The sequence below is a fragment of the Danaus plexippus genome, chromosome 15, assembly GCF_018135715.1.
Source record: "Danaus plexippus chromosome 15, MEX_DaPlex, whole genome shotgun sequence".
In the NCBI taxonomy this organism is placed as follows: Eukaryota; Metazoa; Arthropoda; class Insecta; order Lepidoptera; family Nymphalidae; genus Danaus; species Danaus plexippus.
The window spans coordinates 166,328-186,710 of NC_083547.1; the positions used below are offsets into that span (position 1 = coordinate 166,328).

Below are 20,383 nucleotides of genomic sequence, written 5' to 3' on the forward strand. Positions count from 1 at the left end.
AACTATATTGTAAAGATAAAACGACTGTTCTTCGTAACGGAACATATTCTCAAACATAGTCCATTAGCTCGCGGCTGTTGGAACGTCGAGCGTGTTGTGCCTCGTCTGAGAGCGTCAGTTAGACTCCGCGCCTCGCGAGTTACGACGCTCGTTCATAGTCGACCTTCATATACATAAACAAAAATTAATTCACTGTGCAACGCGCCAGCGGCGGAGACAAAACTATGGACATCGACAGTGTATTAAATAATGAACTGGGACAATTCGGCAAGTACCAACTGATCAATATATTGTTGCTGACTATTCCCGCCATCGCGTCCGGTTTCATGGCCGGCGACTACGTGTTTACGGCGGGAAAATTACCATATCGATGTTCGGTGGCGATATGTGACACAGAGCCGCCGGAGTACCAACCTGACTGGATACTAAACGCGATTCCCGGGACTGCTGGCGGTTTCGAGGACTGCTCCCGCTATGTTTATTCTCCAAATATTACAATTTCACCGACCGACGTGTGCTCGCCGGACTTGTTTGACAGGAATGCGACCGTGCCGTGCGACGGATACGTTTATGGCAGAACCAACTCTGTTGTCTATGATTTCGGTCTCGAATGTCAAGAATGGTTGCGAGCGTTAGCCGGCACGTTGAACAGTTTGGGTGCCATGGTTGCGCTGCCACTGGCTGGTTTCGTGTCTGATTACTTTGGACGACGATCCTCAGTTGTATTTTTTGCGTTCAACGTAGCTCTCGTAGGAGTCGTCAAAGCGTTCTCTGTCAATTATACGATGTATGTGATACTACAGTTTATGCACACGGCGATAGGTGGCGGGCTCTACAGCGCGGCGTATATTCTGGCCACTGAACTGGTTGGTCCCGAATACCGAGTACCGACGAGCGCGACTATGTCGTCCTCGTTCGCTTTGGGACAGTCCTTGTTAGGATTGATCGCAGCTTTCGTGTACGAGTGGCGTAAATTAACACTCACACTGTTCGTACCTGTATTTTCTTTATTATCGTATTACTGGATCGTGACCGAAAGTCATCGTTGGCTGCTGAGTAAAAATAAAAACAAAAGAGCCAAAGCAACATTGGAAAAGGGAGCTCGTTTGAACGGAAAAGTTATATCCGAAGATTGTATGGATTTTCTTCTAACGGCGATACCGAAACAGAGTGATTTTAAATCGGATGAAAGTAACAGACCTTTATTGATTCGAGTGTTGAAATCTAGAGCGATGCTGCGTCGATGTTGTACGACGCCCGTCTACTGGATAGCGACTACCTTCATTTATTACGGCTTATCTATAAACTCTGTCAGCCTGTCAGGGAACATGTACTTCAACTACATACTGACGACCTTCATAGAGATTCCCGGTTATTGGACAGCTTATCTTTTACTGGACAGAGTCGGAAGGAAAGTCACTCTATTCTGCGGCTACATGCTATGTTCTGCGTGCTGTGTTGCTTTTTGTTTTACACCTAAAAGCATGTACGGTTTATCTCTGGCCTTGTACCTGACGGGAAAATTTAGTACTGGTGTAATTTTTACATCATTATATTTGTTTACTTCGGAATTGTATCCAACCCGACATCGACATTCGTTCCTAGGATTCTCTTCGATGTTAGGTCGCATAGGATCTGTGGTGGCTCCTCTCACGCCACCGCTAATGGTCTACTGGACTGGGATACCCTCTTTGTTATTCGCTGGTATGGCAGCTATAGCTGGACTGCTGATATTGACCCAACCTGAGACACGTGGTCTCAAAGTGCCGGATACATTCGAAGACGCTGAACTTCTAGGAAAAGCTAGATTATAATGTTTAAAGTTCCTATACATTAAAGATTATGTAGTTAAACTCGACAGTATTTTAAGTTACTTAATTGTCATTGAATGAAGAGTCTGTTTTGTGCTTAATATGAAATGAATTTTACTTAATAAAGTATGTACTTATATTGTAAAATATTTTTAATGGAGTTTTATTAGTTTGTCAACAACTCTATTATTTATTTTGATATGGGTACTACTTTTATGTAGTTTTAAATTTAAAATATTCTAATATATTAGCGATAGCAGCCGTGTCTGAAGGGGCGTGTTAAAAACAGCGCCATCTATTACTAGTTGGTTTAAGCTTGTAGTGTAAAGTCAACTGATGAGTTAGACACGACGCCGTCCTACGACATAAATCAGCCTTACAAGTATTTATGTTATATGCCGTAAGATGGCATGAAACAGTATATACAACAGCAATAGATATTATCATTGTCTGAATTAAAAAACAAAACCTATATTTATTCATATTTATATTACATATTTTATATTAAATTTACATTCTATGCTACATATTTATTTTCTGAATGGAATACACATCATACTACAAATGGAACTTCCAAATTACCATTTCGTTTCCGGACTGAATAAACAAATAAATATAAGACAATTGAACTTATTTGTCACACAAAGTATTGATAGCGGACACTATATAACATTTTGTATAGATTAGATATTTTGTTCATTTATACGTATTTTTACAAGGCGTTTATTTTAATATAATACTTGAGCGTTGAAAGATGTCTTGCGGAAAGCGTCCTCTGGTGAAGATGTGGGACAAACCTCGAGAGATCCGGGTCATCAAACCATCTCGCTTTGAACAGAATGAAGCCTCCGTCAAGCTACACTGGAAGAACGTCCTCCGACAGCTGGAGCTGTCGTATAAAGACGAAGCCGTATGGATATATTTCAAATAATGTTATAACATTGCTACACACTGAAGGGTGTAAGAACTAACGTTTGGTTTGTGAGATCTCGATTCTCTGGACACTACCCAGAGATTACGAACTAAAAAAATATTAGTTTAATACTTTACACAGTTGAATAATTTAATAAGCTGGCATGGATATCATTATTTATGATGGAAAAAAGATATTTTCTCCTCCAAAGGTGATGATGTCTTTATAATTAGTATTTTATATGACGAAAATAAAGGCATTTTTTCTTTAAAAAATCCATGAATTACAATATAAAGTCGGAAGGCTTTACCTTTATATCAATAGAATTATCGGTGTGTCTGTGTGGTGTGTGCTCTGTGTTAAGTAATGAGGAAACTTGAATACCATCATCACGATATTAGTAATGACAGGGAGTAAAGCAATAACTGGGAACGATAACTTGTCCTTACCCGTTATTATGATGTCAAAAATAAGATATACATAATGTACCTAACTACATACACATACTCATACATAGGGATGTTAATTCAACAGTGTTTTTTTTTTGCAAGTTTTGGGATTCTCAAAGTGAAATGGTGAAGGAACTGGTCGGTCCCAAAATGTTCCGACGCATCGTCAAGATATTCAACTTGCGACTCGATGAGAAGCCTTACGAGCCTCTTTCGGAGTCTATGTCTCTGGAACCTTCTGAAATGTTCTACGCAGCCATGGAAGGCGGCGAGGTGGGAGCTTCGTTTTTAAATAATTCCATTCAACAATAATAATCTTTGGTTTCATTGCACTGCTTTCAAATCGCTAATATTACGCGTTTTTTATTTTTAGTTCCTTATCTTTGTAACTAAAGTAGATCGATTATTTTGTTTTACAATGATAAATATTTTATAGCGTAGCTTATGTCACATTATAAACTTAGACAAACAAACCAATTTCAGCTATCATCATCTACCTATTGTATCAGATTGCAATTAAATCTGTAAATAATTCATGTTATATTAATAAATTTATGGCGCTTTTTTAAATTTTTATAATAACTTTGTAAAAGTTGTTAAGAAAACGAAGATACATAGAAATATTTTTCTTAAATGAAAATTTAAACACGAGTTACTCGTGTCCAGTGATTCTACGCAGTTTCTTACATTTTATGTTATAAAATTTAAAAAATAAATAAATAAAATCAATAAAAATTTTATAATAAAGGTTGGGTTATATATCATTCAATTGATTTCAATGATTTGTGATTAGAAGAGATGCTTTGAATGTAGACTTATGAGCATATTACAGTAATGATGACTGACTTACAGACCGGACAGAGTAATGCAGCCACGACCGATCTCGAGTCGCTCGCGTTCAGTAAAATAATAATAAATAAAGAATTAAAATTGGGTGCAATATGTTATGCTATGATGTAAGATAGTGAAACTTCTTTCTTGATGTTAAAGTGAAAACGAAACAGTTTTATTTTCCGTCAGGGGCCGATGGGTCCTTCGTATTCGGCGAGCGACTTCGATGGCGATATGTATGACGATATGGATGAAGAGGAAGACGAGACCGGTCTGCGAGACCAGTCGGAGCTGTGGACCGTCTCCTCGATTTCCACGAACGAACCCAGGAAACTGTCCCGTTCAAAATCTGTACTGAGATCTAAATCTTTTAGCGCCAAGTCGATAAGTAAGTCTCTAAGTAGAGTTTCTCGCACAAGAAGTAAGTCCATTTCGAGACATTCCAGGCTTTTTAAGTCAACTTATTCGATGGCCGACGAGCCTGCATCCTCGGCGGACGACTTGAAAGTCCACGTCAGTGAGGTAACAGTGAGGTACGCGCTAGAAGGACAGTTCGCCTCACTAAATGTATGCGATGACAATTAAAGCCGGTTATGACTATATTCCTGTTACAGACAAGGCTCACTACGCCGGAGAGGGAAAAATCCCCACTTTGACATGCTTTACTGCAATAAATCGGAAACGGATATGATAAAGTGGAAGTCGAAATATAAACAAAAAACCTTCGAAGTTTCCGCCTCGGACGAGTTCAGTAAGAAGGCGGAGATAATGACTAAAAAAGTAACATTTCACTGATATATAAGAAACGACTTTAATATATTTAATACTTTTTAACTTCTTGTCTTATCTTATTTGATTCTTCTTTTTTTTTCTTTTGAATTGCGATAATTTTTACTGAAGATCGCTAAAGATTTCTACGACTGGTGGGTCGACCTCGGCAACTTGGAATTCAAGAGTGAAATCAAACGACCTGAAGACATCGAAGACCTGTTTCAAGTAAAAATTACTTCTTTTAAACACTACATTTGAAAACATATTGTAGTGGAATGTTTTTATATCGAATTTGTCTGTAATTTATTCTAATGATTCTTTAAATGTTATAAGCTTGTCTTTGAAGTCAACGGAGGAGAAAGTTTTTCAATATATATACATATATATTAAAGTATTAATATCTGAACTGGCTTTTAGAGCTAAATAAAGTGTCTAGTGCAGTTTTACTGCGTTTGGTTTTACCGTTAGTAGTTTTAAGTGCATCATAAAAGCATATTTAAAGGTCTGGTTTGACGAGCACGCATCCCGGGGCCTCATCCTCGATCCCAAGATACTGCCTTGTGTACTTCCGAGTATAGCTGCCAGCGTTGGAGTCAAGAAGGTATTCTGAGATTCAATTTAAGATATTTCATTACAGCCTCGAAATATCATACCAACCGATAGCTCACTTTATTAAGGACACAATTAGCTGTCTAGGAGTAATGAGTGCTACATAATGAGTGCTACGTAATGAACTACAAAAAAGTGCATAACGTTTGTTGTATATCAGGCATCTTGTCCGAGTGTATTGAAGCGACAGATCACATTCGACATCGCGGCCGAGAGAAGCGCCGCCGCTGAGAAGAGGTTGAGGACCAAGGGAGTGGTGAGAGCCAAGGAGCAGCTGGGAGCGGCGGAGACCACGTGGCAGCCGATCAAGATACCAGAGGACCTGAAGAGTATGGCTTGTGTATGGGATGAAGTACAGCATCTCACGTGAGTCCCGTCCTGCACCATAGTGCCACAGAGATTGCATAAACTTTAAATGAAAATATTTTTCTTCCAGTTCAACGAAGGCGTTCCACCAATGGTTGCAAAAGCGACCGCACCTGGCGATGCCGCCTTACCTGAAGTCTTTGGAGAGCCCCGGCGACAAGAAACAACTGTTTGTTGTACCCTCCGACTACATCCTCAAAGAAAAATCTTCGGCCGCCTCCGTCCAAGACTTGGCTCTGCCGGTTTCAGAATTCTCGTTGGAATTAAAAGAAGTTCTCAGCAAGCTTCTCAATGATTAACATTTTAATTGTTCAACGTGGGTATTTTTACAAGAAACTACAATAAATTTTATGTACAAATTAATAACTTTTATCATATATTTATTTATTACCTCTACTTTTCGACTATCATATTTATAATGCTGGGAAATGGAATTAATTAAAATAGAAAATATACAAAAATATTACGGACAGTCACCTCTAGGAAACATCAATAAATGATAATCTAGTGACAATTAAAATAATATTTATAAGGCGGAACTCTAAATTTTATATTCATGAGTCATCAGATCCAATGAATCACATTTTACGCGGCGTTCTTCTTAAGGAATCTTTGTCGGCCGTGGGTCCTACAATATATTGATATTATGATCCTAAAAAACATCTTGATGATGATGACCTCATGATGGTCAGTAAGGAAATGTAACACTGACATAGAATTTCTGCTATCAGTGTAAAGTAGTGGGTACTTGTTACTGCTTCTATGGAAATCGTTAAGTTGTAACAAGTAAAACAACAATTCATATATGAACACGGGACTTGCGACTTACAAGTGTTTCTCGTAAAGTTAAAACAGGATCCTTGGAGCACCACCAACGCTATAAGTGATAGCGCCATGTTCTTCCGTGAACAACACGAAGAGATCTTTGTCTTGGAATTTCGTGGGTTCTTTCCCGTTATCTTTATAACTAACCGGCACTATTCGTTATCTTTTATTTAATTATTTTTTGTTGAATTAATGACACTTGTGTAAAGATATCTTCACCACTGACTGATATCGATTTGATTGTATTTTTGTAACAAAATATATAATATTTTTCAAAAATAATTCTGCAGTCGATCCCAATGCCATATTCGCTTCGTGTATAAACTCGTACACAAAGGAAGCGATCATTAAATTGATAATTACGACTGTAATATTGATATATCTCATTTGATAACACAAGATTATCAGAAACGTATTTTTTTACACTTCATTTGGCATTCAAACCGCATAAACTATTGATCAAAAGTCGAGTTTCGATAGCGGACACGTAATATTAATGAGTTCCAAAATAAAGTGATCGAATAAAGTTACAATGGCGGAAACAGTTCAGCTAGGAAAAGAGCTGGTGGTGGAAATCGAGAACAGGAAAAACCTAGGAGACAAGAAGTTTCATTCGGAGACCTCATTGCAAAATTTATCTGGTGAAGCTGATAGGCCTGCATTCATAACTACGAAAGATCCTGGGGTGAGCACACACTTTGTATTAAACTTCAAAAAACTGTTTCAGAAAATTAAATTTTATTTAACACAGATTAAATCTGTGGCGCTTCTGATATCACCAACTTTAAAGTAGGGTCGATCACTTAAAATAAACATGATAGTCGAAACGAGTCGAGACTAGGTTGTAGTTGTCGGTAGAAAAAGTAAATCCATTTCTTGTAGAAACCGAAGTAACAATGTAGGTATGAGATGAAAGTGTCGGAGTTGTTTATCAGAGAGACAACTCTGACACACCAACACACTTTGTGCTCAATGTTCACAGATTATGTTGGGTTACGTTGATTAATATAAATTTAAAGATTTTTCTAATAATCTCTTAAAAGTTGCTTTCTGGTCATGTAAATAAATGATGACACCTACTTCGCGTTTGTTTTGCAAGCTACATTTGATATGTGTGTTTTAATTGCTTAAAATTCAAATAACCTACTACTCAATACAGTAACAAGTTACGTTATCCTTTAAAACGGACCACTCCCTGGCGACGACTTGCTATTAATCATTTTTTCGGATCGGAATCGGACATCATTTTTGGATTAGTTTTGTTGACATCCGTGGGTGAAGGTTGAAGGAAGGGTGAAGGCGTCTGATAGTTCAATGAAACCTACAGTTAAAATGCCATGGTTTCATCTGCTCTCGCAACCGACTTAGGAAATACAAACGGTTTCTTTTGAAAATTATATTGTGTAGTAAAGAAAAGAACGAAATCCTTATGACTTCGCAGTTATTTAGGTTCAATTTTTTTATCAAAAACATGAAATCAGTTTCAAATGATATCCCTTCTGATTGTAAGGGTAGTCATAATTTTGATTACTATGCTGCCACTACCGTATCCGTCTGTCGGAGTAGTTCTTAAACATAATAAATGTCATGACCAGCTCCGAGGCGGACGTCGCTTCTCGCCAGCCAAACCTGCCTCAAATCTTACTTAAATTAAAACCGCCACCGATCATTTGTTTACGTTCGATAACTTTTTTGTCACCGGCGGGTTTTCAATTTCTTTCGGCATCACATCAGTACCAATAATAAACATGTACTTTAGTTTTGTTTATTAATTTAAAAAATAAATAAATACAATACATAATATTAACATTATAGCAATTAAAAATATCAAGACTTAAAGAATGCACTAGTGGAGCAAGAGATACTAGATTATTAGCAAATAGTACAAATAAAAGTCTACTTTAAAAATATAAATTGAGATAACTAAAGACTTATATATAATAAACGTACTTTTATAATTTCAAATCCACGTCAGTACATCTTGGTACGAGCTTCCTCACAATTGACAACTCGCAACTCGTCTGGCCTCGTTATATACAATATTTCTGTATTTGATCTTATGATTTATTATTAAAATGAGATGTAAACGAATAATTAATAGAATAAAACCCGCGGCTCGCTCACGAAGAAACTAAAAGATGGAAACAAAGTTACATTGAGTTAGCAGTCCGAGCCGGAACATGAGCCTGTGGACGTGCTAATGAATTTACGACTCTCGCTGCTGCCACTCTCACATATTCCTGCAATTGAGATTCGTTAATTGTAAAAAATGAAAAATTTGAATGGAATTCTAATTCTACTGATATTATAAACGTTAAATTCTAAAAGTTCATAAAGTTTACCGGCAGGTTTGAGTTGGCAAAACGCGTTTTGATTACACTCTCCGGTTATGTCATAAAAGTTATATTTTGTCTGAAGTCACTTAATATAGACTGTGGATGGTGCTGTCAACCGTTTCTGGTTCTTATTATATATAATACATAGAAAACCAAACTCATTACAAAAACAAAATTAACAAAATAGATATAGTACCGTGGATAGACCCACAGTCGTTGTCTTATCACAAGTAAATTAAAATTATATCCAATAAAACATTCATCTATAGCAAATACAAACGACATTAACACACACGTTTATTTATATTCTAACAACATTTTCTGCAAAGCATTTAATAAGGAAGTCACATACTAATAAGCTATCGCTTGTTTTCCTCAGAAGTCGTCCTTGAACGTTTAGTTAAATAATTACAAAAAAAAATGATTATTACACTCGTCTCCGGGAAATTATTCGACTCTAGTTATTGATTTCACTAAAGTATCTTAAAGTAATGAATAAATATATCATTAAATTAATTATAATAGAAAGCAAAGACGATCTGTTAGGAAGAGCGAGGTAGGAATATTAGACAAGAAAGAACAGCAGGCAAGATGAAAAAAAGAAGAAGAACGAATCAGTGGAGGCTTGAGGAAGTCTGATTAGGATGGTGATTTGGAATCATAGAAATAGTCGTAACTGTTGATTTATCAATAGTATATAATAAAACTGAATTAACTGATAGCATCTGATAGGTAAGTGTCGCTAGTGTTCCGTACGATATTCATATATCTTTTATTCCCAGATAATGAACGAGACCGTCGCAAGTCCATCTCTGGAGGAGATCCCTGAGCGTCGTCGGACCATGTCTCAGCCGATGCCGGGCGCCGGGGCCCTCCTCACCGCCGCCACCAACAGGCGCCGGCGGCCGCCGCGCTCCGTCATGTACGCCTCGGACATTCAGACCAATGTATGGCCACTATTATATTACATTATCGCTGAAATTACACAAAACCCCCTTATATACAATTCATAAGACTTTAAAACAAACGTCATGTTCAACCTTGCTCCTCAGCTGTCCCAATACACTTATTAGTTTCAAGTTTAAATGCACTTGAAAGGAGGTAAAAATGTCAAAGTCAAGATTCATTATAGATATTTAAAATGTCATACTTAACTCTTAAGACTCGGAGCTGTCGAATATTCTTGCTTTATAACATTTATTAAACTACCAAAAAATGATTTCTCAACATTACCTTGAATATTATATTTCTTGCAATAACGTTAGTCCACATTCTTAGTGTCTTATTTATAGTTGAGAATAATAATACGGAACCAAAAACAAATAAAAATTCCCGGCTTAATATTGAATCATTAAATTGCTGAATTCCCAGAAAATAATCTCCGATTAATTATTGTCAGGTCGTTATCAGTGATGATTGATGTGTGCCTCTTCAATCAAACATTAAGTACGTCAATAGTTTGGTTCAAAATAATCTGACAAGTCTGTGTAAAAAATTAACGTTTAAAAAATCGATCTCAGTCGATATTAGAAGCGAATTATTAAAAAAGTGAATTGTTTGGTTACTTTTCAAAAGAGTTTTGCATCACTAAACTCAACACGGACAGTTTCTATTTCTCCCATCAAAGCCACCGTGGACGCTTCATACTATCACGGTCCGAGCATTATGAATACAAAGCTGGATACTGTCAGGGGCCTCGTTTGTCAATGTGAGCTCGTGGTGGGTGTACCAACAGAAGAACCCATCTCCCTCATACTTAAAATACTTTTTGGTTCCTGAATAACTAAAACAAAATTAAAGACTAATAATAATGTTTGTACAAAAAACCAACCCCTGCTTCTACCTATTTATTATATCAAAGTAAGCATAATTTGCTGCGATGTAATCTTAAGCTACCTACAATATTCTGTAAGCCTACACACGTCACCTGAGCTCGTTACTGGACATCGACTCGTTTCGTTGTATAAAAATATATTCATTTAGAGTATATTTTATTTAAAGCGGCGGTCGCTGTTTGTACAACAAATTCATTGAAATGGACGCAATGAACCGTGATGATAGTATCGAAAGAATAATATGGACACGTCTCCTTCAAAAACATGAGATAACACTTTATCTATTCCATAAATATGTATACTAATTAGTTTGCAAAGAAATTTAAATGAACTTTAATATCGTAATAAAAGATGAGTTCAGAACAAAATATAATACAGAAACTGCTGCTATGAATAAACGTTCAAGAATAAATATAAAAGAAGCTACTGTATACGTTTGTAAAGAGCGAGTAAAGCTGCATAGTATGAGCGCGTGTGAGGCGGCGGGTCACTCTCGCGCAGCGGACTGTAAACCTTTGGAGTCCAGCCGGCCGCGAGCGCCACCGACCCCCTCCCCAGTAAATACAGGGCGTACATCGTGCCGCCCGAACGCCTCACCTAATGAAAATTCAATGTATACCTTTTTCCCTGCGCTGCTAACCGGCCAACATAAACGGTCAATACAAAGACATTCATTAATGGCCACGTCTCCCTCCGGCGACTTTCGCTAATCACACCTTAGACACGTGAATACGTTTGATAATTTTAATAAATACGGGGATTTAGCAGCGAGATAATAATAAATAGCTTGAGATTAACATGGAGTCTTCGAAAAGACATGTAAATATTAAGAACAGTCTATTGAAGGAAATTTAATAATTCATAGGTACGAAATCGAAGTCCCGTCGCCAGTTCAAAAATATTCCTCAATTTTTATGAACGCAGTGATCCCGTAACAAAGTTTTCACTGATACAATAGATACGCCGCGATTAAAGGGTCGGCAATGTGTTTGTTTCGGAAGCGAGTTATTTAAGTTTAACGTTTGCATGACTGCCCGGCGCAGCTGAACACGAACGTCCCAAAAAAATGCTATCGAGAACGTGGAGCGGCCCTAATGGGATTATAGTGAAATACAGGGCGGTGTCGATCGAGAGAAACAAGCGACTAATGAAGTTATTAATCCGATTTTATACGGCTTTCGATTTTCATGCAGCATTTTTAGCCGTCGTTTAATTCACAATATCGAAGATCGTATTCCGATACTCACTTTTTGGTACATGACTTTGATTCAGGATTCCTCGGAGCGACTGCCGAAAATGTTCATGCCAAACAGAGAAGATTACTACTTCAGTCCGTCGCCTTCGAGTGAGTTGACTTAAATTAATTCAAAGAGGAATAATTAAAAGTATCTCATTAAGAAACTAGATAAATAAGTATAACACTTCACTTTCCCTCATTACAGACGGGAGCCCTACAAACTTTTTTTTCCCTCATAACAATTACAAAAACGGGGACATCAAATCTCTCAGTAAGTTATTTTTATTAATTCGTTCTTAACAATATAATATGTAATAATTTTTCGAACTGTATCGACCGCTGTCCTACTATGTGTGATGCAGGTAGTTACCGTCTGAACTCTCAAGTAGGAAGTGGGACTCCTCGCAAGCGCTCGGTGACGACCATGGACGCTCAGTCCATCCGTTCAGTGGAGACTCAGGCACCGCCCCCCACCAGCCCCGAGGATAACGCGCGCCTCTCAACGTAAGGACCGAGGCGTTCGCTCAAAGATAACACCTCCTTCTCACAGTCTTTTGATTGAATATTACATTCAAATATTTATATTATGTTCTTGTATATAAATCCTCGTACCCTAATGTTAATATTAAACCTTTTCTTTCAGTAAATATCTCTGTCTTATATTAAGTTGTATGTACGCTGTTCTGTTGGTGACGGTCGGACTTATTATCTACGTGACGGAACCCTTTGTCGCTATCAACGCGTCTCCCGTAAGTTTAAAATCACTGCTATCGGTATAGTTTTTTAGTATATCGGATACATTAAGGAATTGTACTTCTTGTGACTTCAAATTCAAATTAAAACTTAAAGATACAATTTCACAGATATACTCGATGGTTTTACTCGTGATCGGTTTTTTGTATCAAATCTATTTATTAATAGACATAACGAAATACAAAACGAACGTGTTAAAAAACCAAAAGATTAAATGGATGCACAACGAGAAACTGCAGGAGTTCTTCAGGAAACAAGAGGTGGGTTCGATTAAAGATATATTGTAACATGACACTAGCTTATAAAATAATATGGTACATCAATAAGGACAGGGTCCGTAAAGCATGAGAGAGAGCTCAAGAATGTATTGTATATGATTTACCTACATAAGATATAACAAGCAGTCCAGTATTATGAATCTAAAAAAATACTCTCAGTTTATAATAAAGTGTGGAGGTACGGGCGACGTGACAACAGCTGGTTTCGGAAGACCACCAACAATACTAATATCAATGTTCAATATCATAAACTTATATGAGTTAAGTGAATTTCGTGAAGATTACAACTTGACGTCTCTAAGTATCATTTACCATGTCAGGAGGAGGCCAGACCTGGTAGTATATTAGAGCGACCTTTGGACAGTGTTAGGGCGAAGGCTATACCACCAGCTGTACTGATCCCAGTCAACCACAGCTACTGCTTCAGTACCGGAAGACACTCCGGTAGCTTTTACCTTAAGATGGGTGCTGCAGGTGAGACAATCTGATCCATTAAAACATGAGCCTCATCACAAAAATAAAAAGAATACTTGATGAAGCGCCTAACATCTTCAGTCTTCTGCTGAATTCAGTTCATTGATGAATGAGTTTTCATCGAGTACTATAAAATAATTAAACAGATATGTAGATATAATTGATTATATTCAAAACTGCCTCGTACATGTTTCATCAGCATTCGTTTGTCACATTCTCTAACACTTAACGCTGGTCACATTTTTGTTGGAACCTTATAGTAAGTCCTTTAGTCGATCTCGTCCCCAGCTCATCCAGAACACGACCTCTGTATTCATATCTGCAGATCGTATACGGTAGCATATTCTGAATGCCGCGTTTTATGCTTATCAAAAAATAGCACATATTTGACGCTTTAAATTAATGATGATTACTTTATCATTTAGATAAAAAAATATATTATTGTTTTTCGCATTGCACTAAAAAATATTGAATTTCTTTTTTAAGACCAATGGTAGTATTTATTATAAACTAGGTCACAAAATAGTTTTAAATTAATTCTGAGTGTATTCAATGAACACTACTAATTACTATTATCACAATCTCTTGCAATCAAATAATAATTCAATCGTATCATAGCATCGAGCACACCATATATTTCATATTCAGATCTTGTAGTAACTTTTACATTCATAATACGCCACATAAACCAACTCCTTAAACTATCAAAGCCACCCTTACGGTTGAAGTGAACCTGTTTCATAATAACTAATACACGTACACGTACTTGTAGCGTTCGCCGTGGGCCACTTAATCCACTCGGTGTTACTCATAACAACACAGATCAGTTACCTCTTCGACGATAACATATCCAATGAGACATGTATTGACATAATGCAAGTCATACTGGACTTCTGTCAGCCGATCTACTGCTTCCTTCAATTGTTCTTCATATTTAAGTATTCGAACGTGCTCATTATAAAAGGTCAGGTACGTACAGACTTTAATATTAATCGTATCGGGCCGTAGTGAATTCCTCTCGCTGTATAATGCACCGTTGAGCCGACGCGCTGTTCCGATCCTGTATATATTTACAGAACTTGGCTTACTTCGGCTTTATGCATATGATCGGAAGCAGTCTCTGCTTTTGGATTTCGACCATTGTGCGTGAAATTTTATTGGCGCTAACTATATATGCAAATCTCAAATACGGAAACAAAACGGAATACGGGCCTGACACAGTGAGCGAATGTATGTAACATTTATTATTTATCAAATACCTTCATTATAATTGTAAAGTTTTGATCACTCTCCAAACTTTTTCTCTAAAATTAAATGAAAAAACAGATTATAATTTATTTTATGCGAGAGTAAATTTGTCTTTAGCTGGAAATCTATTAAATTTTTGTGGATAATGTATGTACCTACAGTGTATGTTGTACATAAATAATATTATATGAACGAGTTCACGTGACTACAGACCACCACGTCACACCACACATAGACATCAGCGACCTCTACAGGCCGGAGTGTCAAGGCTCGGCGACCATCAGTCGGATCATAGACAACTTTTCTCCATATCTATATCCGTTTGGAGTTGAATTCAATATTCTCATCGGTGAATATCCTACTATCTGAATCATAATTTATTATCAACGAGTACGTTTTCTATCCTCTTATATAAGCGGTTCATCTGTGAAATACCTAAGCGTAACATTCAAGACTTGTCAATCATAATTTGTTTCAAAACTTCTAACAATAAAAAATAATCATATTAAATGTTTCCTACTCGTGGTTTTAACTCGAGTGGGAAACTTTAAAATATATAATATATTTTTGTACCAATTTCAAGTCGCTGTATACTACATCATCTGGAGCCAGATTGGAAAATGTCCCAACGAAGATTCAGACAACGACTCCAGCATCGATGACAATACAACGATCTGCAAGTATGGCAATATTGTATGATGGTTATTAAGATAATATTATAGGTTGTAAACCTCGTTACTTGTAAAACTCTACAGAGTACATATTGAAATATCAAAGTTAGTTGAGATTTAAATGATTTACCCTGTCATATAGCGAGATCGACGTAGAAGCTCTGAAAGCGCACCCTCCTTAATGTATGCACCATCTTCTTTATCCGATGTTACCAAGTTTCACACTGTGTTAATGAATAAACGGCTGATCTATATATCCTTGCCTTATAGAATCCCAACGGCTGATGAGGAAAATGACTTCACCAGTAACATGGTGATCTACGCGGACTGTCACGCTTCCAACAAGGGCATGTTCCTCGGTCTCATACTAACAGTCGTCATGACCGGAATGCTTATCCTCGGATTTATCTTTAGCACCATTGACAAGTAACTTGTTAAATATAGTTTGTTCCCATTCTGATGACATTTATAGAATTCTCATTACTCAAAACGTTATTTGGGTTAATGACATCTTGGACTTTGGAGAGTGTTCATTCAAATAAAACTAATGATTTCGGATTACTACTCCTTATTTTATTATTTATAGATGAGATCCCTCGTCTCGTCTGCCCGTGGTCACGGTTGCTGCAAAGTAACCGAAACGTTGGGAGTAGTTTTAAAATAATAGAATAATAGTAGTAGTAGTAATCCGTACATATTAGTTTTATTTCAATTATTAAGATTTTTCTCGTTTCAATAATGTTTACATAGAAAATGTACTCAAAGTTCTGTCTAAATTGTTTTCACTTTTACATCACATATGCCTTCTAATGTTTACATGACTTTAAAAAATTCTTTATTAGATGTTTTATTTCCCTTAAATAGATTTTAATATCGATTTCAGCAAATTCTTAGAAAAAGGCTATCTCTTGAGCTCCTGCACGAAACTGGCACTCCATTCGGTGCTGCTGGTGGCTACTGTGGTAGCCTTCATTCAGACGAGAAAACTCGACATTAACGAACATCCGATCTCTCTGTTGGACGACATCCTTTTATTCATCTGTCTGCCGGCTTTCTTTATGGAGACAGTGTTCTCGATGGTGGCTACTGTGAGCATCGTGAATATCATCAGATCAATAGACGTCATGGTCATGGTTAGTAAATATTAATATTATAGGCACTTTGTGCTTAAAGAATACGAAAGAGTAACGATTTATAGATAAGCGATGATCAATAAACCTAAGAACAAGTAACAATACCTCGGGGCATATGAAAAGAAATGATTTTACAAATATATTCGACAAGATCTAATATACATTATACATATATATAATATGATCTTTTATTGACAGATGATTCAAGTTGTAATCCAGACTGCGCTGTTGGTGGACGGCCTTCGACGCTGCAGCAACAGTCGGAAGCTGCGCCGCAGTAAGCCAGCTCGTGAGATGCTGATGTTCCTCGTCATAGCCAACGTCGCCGTGTGGCTCTTCAACACTTTCTCTTATAAATCGCCTGAGAGTTTAGACGAGAGATACGAGTTCTATGGCAAAGTGCTGTGGAGCATCCTGGGCCACATCAGTCTCCCTCTCATCATGTTCTATCGATTCCACTCCAGTGTGTGCTTCGCCGACATTTGGGATGCCGCTTACAAACCCGGTTCCGAACACTGACGCGACGTATAACGTGTCTAGATCATTCGTTTATAGATTTTTAGTATTAAAACAGTCAATAGAATTATGATACATAGCTAATAAGTTATTTTTAAGGACAATATATATAGTAATAAAATAAGACAAAGGTATACAAACAAAGGACGTGTTTAATTAAGTTTCCCGTCCTATATATAAAGTGGGTCGTATATACAGACGTTCTGTGATACCTCGTCACCCCAATAACTACAGCGGATGCACACAGAGCACGTATCGATACGTCTTAGCTAACCAACTCGGAGAGGCAGTTAATTAATTCTGCTGCCCTTTAATGCAATTACCGAATATTAGGTTAAGTACTCGCCGGAGCAGCACTCAGCAACCTAGATACAAACTAGTTAGAACCCCTGTCTATGTCACCACACCGCCGTACGACCAACTACACGCTTCCTACGTAAATGATATTTACAAAACCTTATGCACTCGATGTCCATACATATATCAATGAACTGAAATATGTTATATCAATGTTGAAACTATTCGCCTCCTCGTGTGACCTTTGAATCAACGAAACTGGGGATTTTAACAATATGGTTGACGCACATACAACAAAATATACTTCTTTTACTTTAAAGACAAGTTCTCGTAAACAGATTCCTATATTTTTATTAATTTTATAAAGTTTCTACGAGTAATTTTAGATGTAAAATATTAATTACATATAATTATTTGAAAAACTAAAGAAACTTACCGTTTAATAAATCGTCCTTTAAATCGAAGATACTCGAATATATGAAAAACAGAATCTTATATTTTATAAATGCGGTCACTTTACTTCATTATGACATGTGACAGAAGTTTGAGCAGCGTAGAACAGGAACAATACATAAATCTAAATGTTTTGAATGGTACATATCTGTGTAATGTAACTATTGGACTTAAAATGTAAAGTGCACAGAATGTTTTTATTTACTAGATGTGTGTGGAATTTGGTCTTTATTACGATGTTGTTAAGGTCCATCGACAGGCCCAGGCGAGCCTCAGTATACCACTAGGGCAGAAAGCGAGTACGGATATGCGCTCGGCTGCCCAATGCCACAGTTGTCTAATTGTTTCCGATCTTCTCCATACAACCGCTGCGTTGAATTGACAAAATTTGAGCACCCGAATGACGTTCGATAAAAGGTACGCAAATTATACAACGATCGCCGAAACGAGGACAGGAGTCAAAAACGAACAACTCTGACGAGTCGAGGAACAAATAATATTATATTAGCAGACAGTACATCATTGTATATAGGAGTTTTAACTGATTGTAAATACATCATAGTAACCGATCCAAAGGTTCCGATATGAATATTCCGCTCTCCATTTAGTTGTATCGGACGACGAAAATTGTTTTAAAATAATGTTTCAAAGAGAACGTGAGTACGGGAGTGTACGGGAGAGTACGGCGGTACGGGGAAAATGGAAAACATTTTAAAATAAAAGGTGGCCACTGTCCATTAGCTGGCCTTTATTAAAATAATAGCCGTGTCCGTTAATTGTATGTCAGTTTTATAATTAGCTTAATACATTCATTGGCGAATAATGCGAATAATTGACGGAGTTACATTACCCCCATGTTAAACACGCAGCAGTGGGGGGTCAGAGCTCCCTCTTCAGATAATATACCAGTAGACGGGAGACACATCGACAACACTCAAGATACAAGACAGAACCTGCTTCCTTAACACTAAAAGTTAATTTTAAAATTTTGTTGCGAACAATATTTTCGGTCCTCGGTAACCCCAAGCTATTCATCCTATAGTTTACTTTAAAGAAATAATAATTCATTTATTTTATTTCTCAAATTTCATTAATTTTATTTAAAAAAAAGTGTTGCAAGACACTAATGCGACAATCTTATTTTTCTTATCAATGAACAATAATCAATGAAAAATTCCGTTATCTTTTGACAAATAAATTGTTACAAATAAAGTCGGATCCGTTGGATGTAACAATCATTTAAAGTTGGAAATTGCAGCATTAATTTACCTTTTATCGTTAATTTCAAATAATATTATAACAATGTCAATTTAATCAAACATTTAACATATTTTTTTGTTTTTTTGTAACAAACTGGAACAAAATTTTTAAAGTAATGAACTATTCTTTATTTAATATCTCTTTATATGACTGGTCGCATATCATTACTGTTCCTAAGATACTATTAATCGTGTTTAGCGTTAGTAAAGAACTTTACAATAAATAATAATCTCATTTCTAAAACAAACTATGAAACGATTCTATATTTTATTAGAAAAGTATTATGAGAAGCTATTGATTTTGTTAGGCGATAAGCAAAACAATCCTATTCCTGGAGTAGTCATAGTTTCTTCGTACAAATGCGTATCACACCAACGTGTACTAACTAACCCACAGAATATAACTAAAATATTTGTGCGAGTGTACCTAATGGTTTGATATCTGCGTTTATAGTCATTTATCAGAGCATGGTACATCAACGGTCACGGTGGTAGCTCACCGGAAGGGCGCGACACGCGGCGCCCCGCGACCCTGCTCGCGGGCTTTGTGTCACATTCATGTACGAGCACACGCGATTATAACATGTACGTATTGAAAAAATACAACATTAGAGTGTCGTCCGATGTTATTTGAATTCACTCGTCGACATGGACCTCTAGAAAATGACACGAATTAACTGGAAGAGGAGGTCTGGAAGCAGGAGGAGGCTTCGAGTCAACTCCACGGACAATAAGCCATGTATTACGACGGAGAACTAACTCTCTACAGCACACTCCTCGGTCCTTGCCGATTGACGTGAAGAGCCAATCCATTCCCTGTTCTTCACGCTTCAATAGTAAGTATTACACAAACTCACAAAAACTTACTTAATGAAATCTTACGACTTGTTGTAGCCTGATAGAGCCTCCTTTTCGCCGTAAAGATAACAACACTCTGGAAAACATGGAAAAATTACATTTACTCACCCTCCTAACACTTTGGCTTAGATAAGATTCGCCATTTTCCGCGACAGATTCAATATACATATATGGACATGTTCAAACTTGGCCGTGTGTTTGTTTATATTAAATATGTGAACACCGAAACACCGAAATGATAAACGGCAAGTTTCTTGAGTGTGGCACATTTCTTAGAAGCGTCACGCTGAGACCGTTTTAAATTCTCTTTGAGATCCACTGAGACGTGTCGCTGAACCTCGCTCGGTTTATGATCACTCTTCTGTTTAATTACTTACACGCTGGATATTATTTAAATAATATCCAATATAGAGTCTTGTTACTTGTCACATGTGTAAATTAAGATTCTGTCTGAAGGCGG

General features: G+C 37.0%; 3 protein-coding genes across 3 annotated transcripts; all 3 read left to right on the forward strand.

Annotated features, from left to right (window-relative positions):
* Positions 1 to 82: 82 nt before the first annotated feature.
* LOC116766484 (organic cation transporter protein-like) lies at positions 83 to 1,960 on the forward strand. The gene has a single exon (XM_032656339.2). The coding sequence runs from the start codon at positions 225 to 227 to the stop codon at positions 1,812 to 1,814; it is 1,590 nt and encodes a 529-aa protein (XP_032512230.2). The 5' UTR covers positions 83 to 224; the 3' UTR covers positions 1,815 to 1,960.
* A 135-nt stretch (positions 1,961 to 2,095) lies between these two features.
* LOC116766612 (uncharacterized) lies at positions 2,096 to 6,110 on the forward strand. Its single transcript, XM_032656527.2, has 8 exons — positions 2,096 to 2,721; positions 3,276 to 3,446; positions 4,194 to 4,537; positions 4,619 to 4,784; positions 4,905 to 5,000; positions 5,278 to 5,376; positions 5,545 to 5,750; positions 5,821 to 6,110. The coding sequence occupies exons 1-8, from the start codon at positions 2,566 to 2,568 to the stop codon at positions 6,047 to 6,049; spliced, it is 1,467 nt and encodes a 488-aa protein (XP_032512418.2). The 5' UTR covers positions 2,096 to 2,565; the 3' UTR covers positions 6,050 to 6,110.
* Positions 6,111 to 6,882: 772 nt separating this feature from the next.
* On the forward strand, positions 6,883 to 17,200 carry LOC116766606 (proton channel OtopLc-like). Its single transcript, XM_032656521.2, has 15 exons — positions 6,883 to 7,260; positions 9,694 to 9,858; positions 12,019 to 12,091; positions 12,189 to 12,254; positions 12,346 to 12,487; positions 12,627 to 12,732; positions 12,847 to 12,996; positions 13,335 to 13,488; positions 14,261 to 14,457; positions 14,565 to 14,718; positions 14,948 to 15,085; positions 15,320 to 15,416; positions 15,678 to 15,833; positions 16,291 to 16,540; positions 16,739 to 17,200. Exons 1-15 carry the CDS (start codon positions 7,108 to 7,110, stop codon positions 17,057 to 17,059), a joined length of 2,322 nt encoding a protein of 773 aa, XP_032512412.2. The 5' UTR covers positions 6,883 to 7,107; the 3' UTR covers positions 17,060 to 17,200.
* The last annotated feature ends 3,183 nt before the right edge of the window (positions 17,201 to 20,383 follow it).

Excerpts from the sequence above, each read along its gene's own strand:
- LOC116766484 (XM_032656339.2), top strand. The coding sequence starts at position 225 with ATGGACATCGACAGTGTATTAAATAATGAACTGGGACAATTCGGCAAG.
- LOC116766612 (XM_032656527.2), top strand. The coding sequence starts at position 2,566 with ATGTCTTGCGGAAAGCGTCCTCTGGTGAAGATGTGGGACAAACCTCGA. Across the intron at positions 3,447-4,193 it reads CAGCCATGGAAGGCGGCGAG|GGGCCGATGGGTCCTTCGTA; the intron begins GTGGGAGCTTCG and ends ATTTTCCGTCAG. Across the intron at positions 5,751-5,820 it reads GATGAAGTACAGCATCTCAC|TTCAACGAAGGCGTTCCACC; the intron begins GTGAGTCCCGTC and ends TTTTTCTTCCAG.
- LOC116766606 (XM_032656521.2), top strand. The coding sequence starts at position 7,108 with ATGGCGGAAACAGTTCAGCTAGGAAAAGAGCTGGTGGTGGAAATCGAG. Across the intron at positions 12,092-12,188 it reads CTTCAGTCCGTCGCCTTCGA|ACGGGAGCCCTACAAACTTT; the intron begins GTGAGTTGACTT and ends CCCTCATTACAG. Across the intron at positions 14,458-14,564 it reads TGCTCATTATAAAAGGTCAG|AACTTGGCTTACTTCGGCTT; the intron begins GTACGTACAGAC and ends ATATATTTACAG.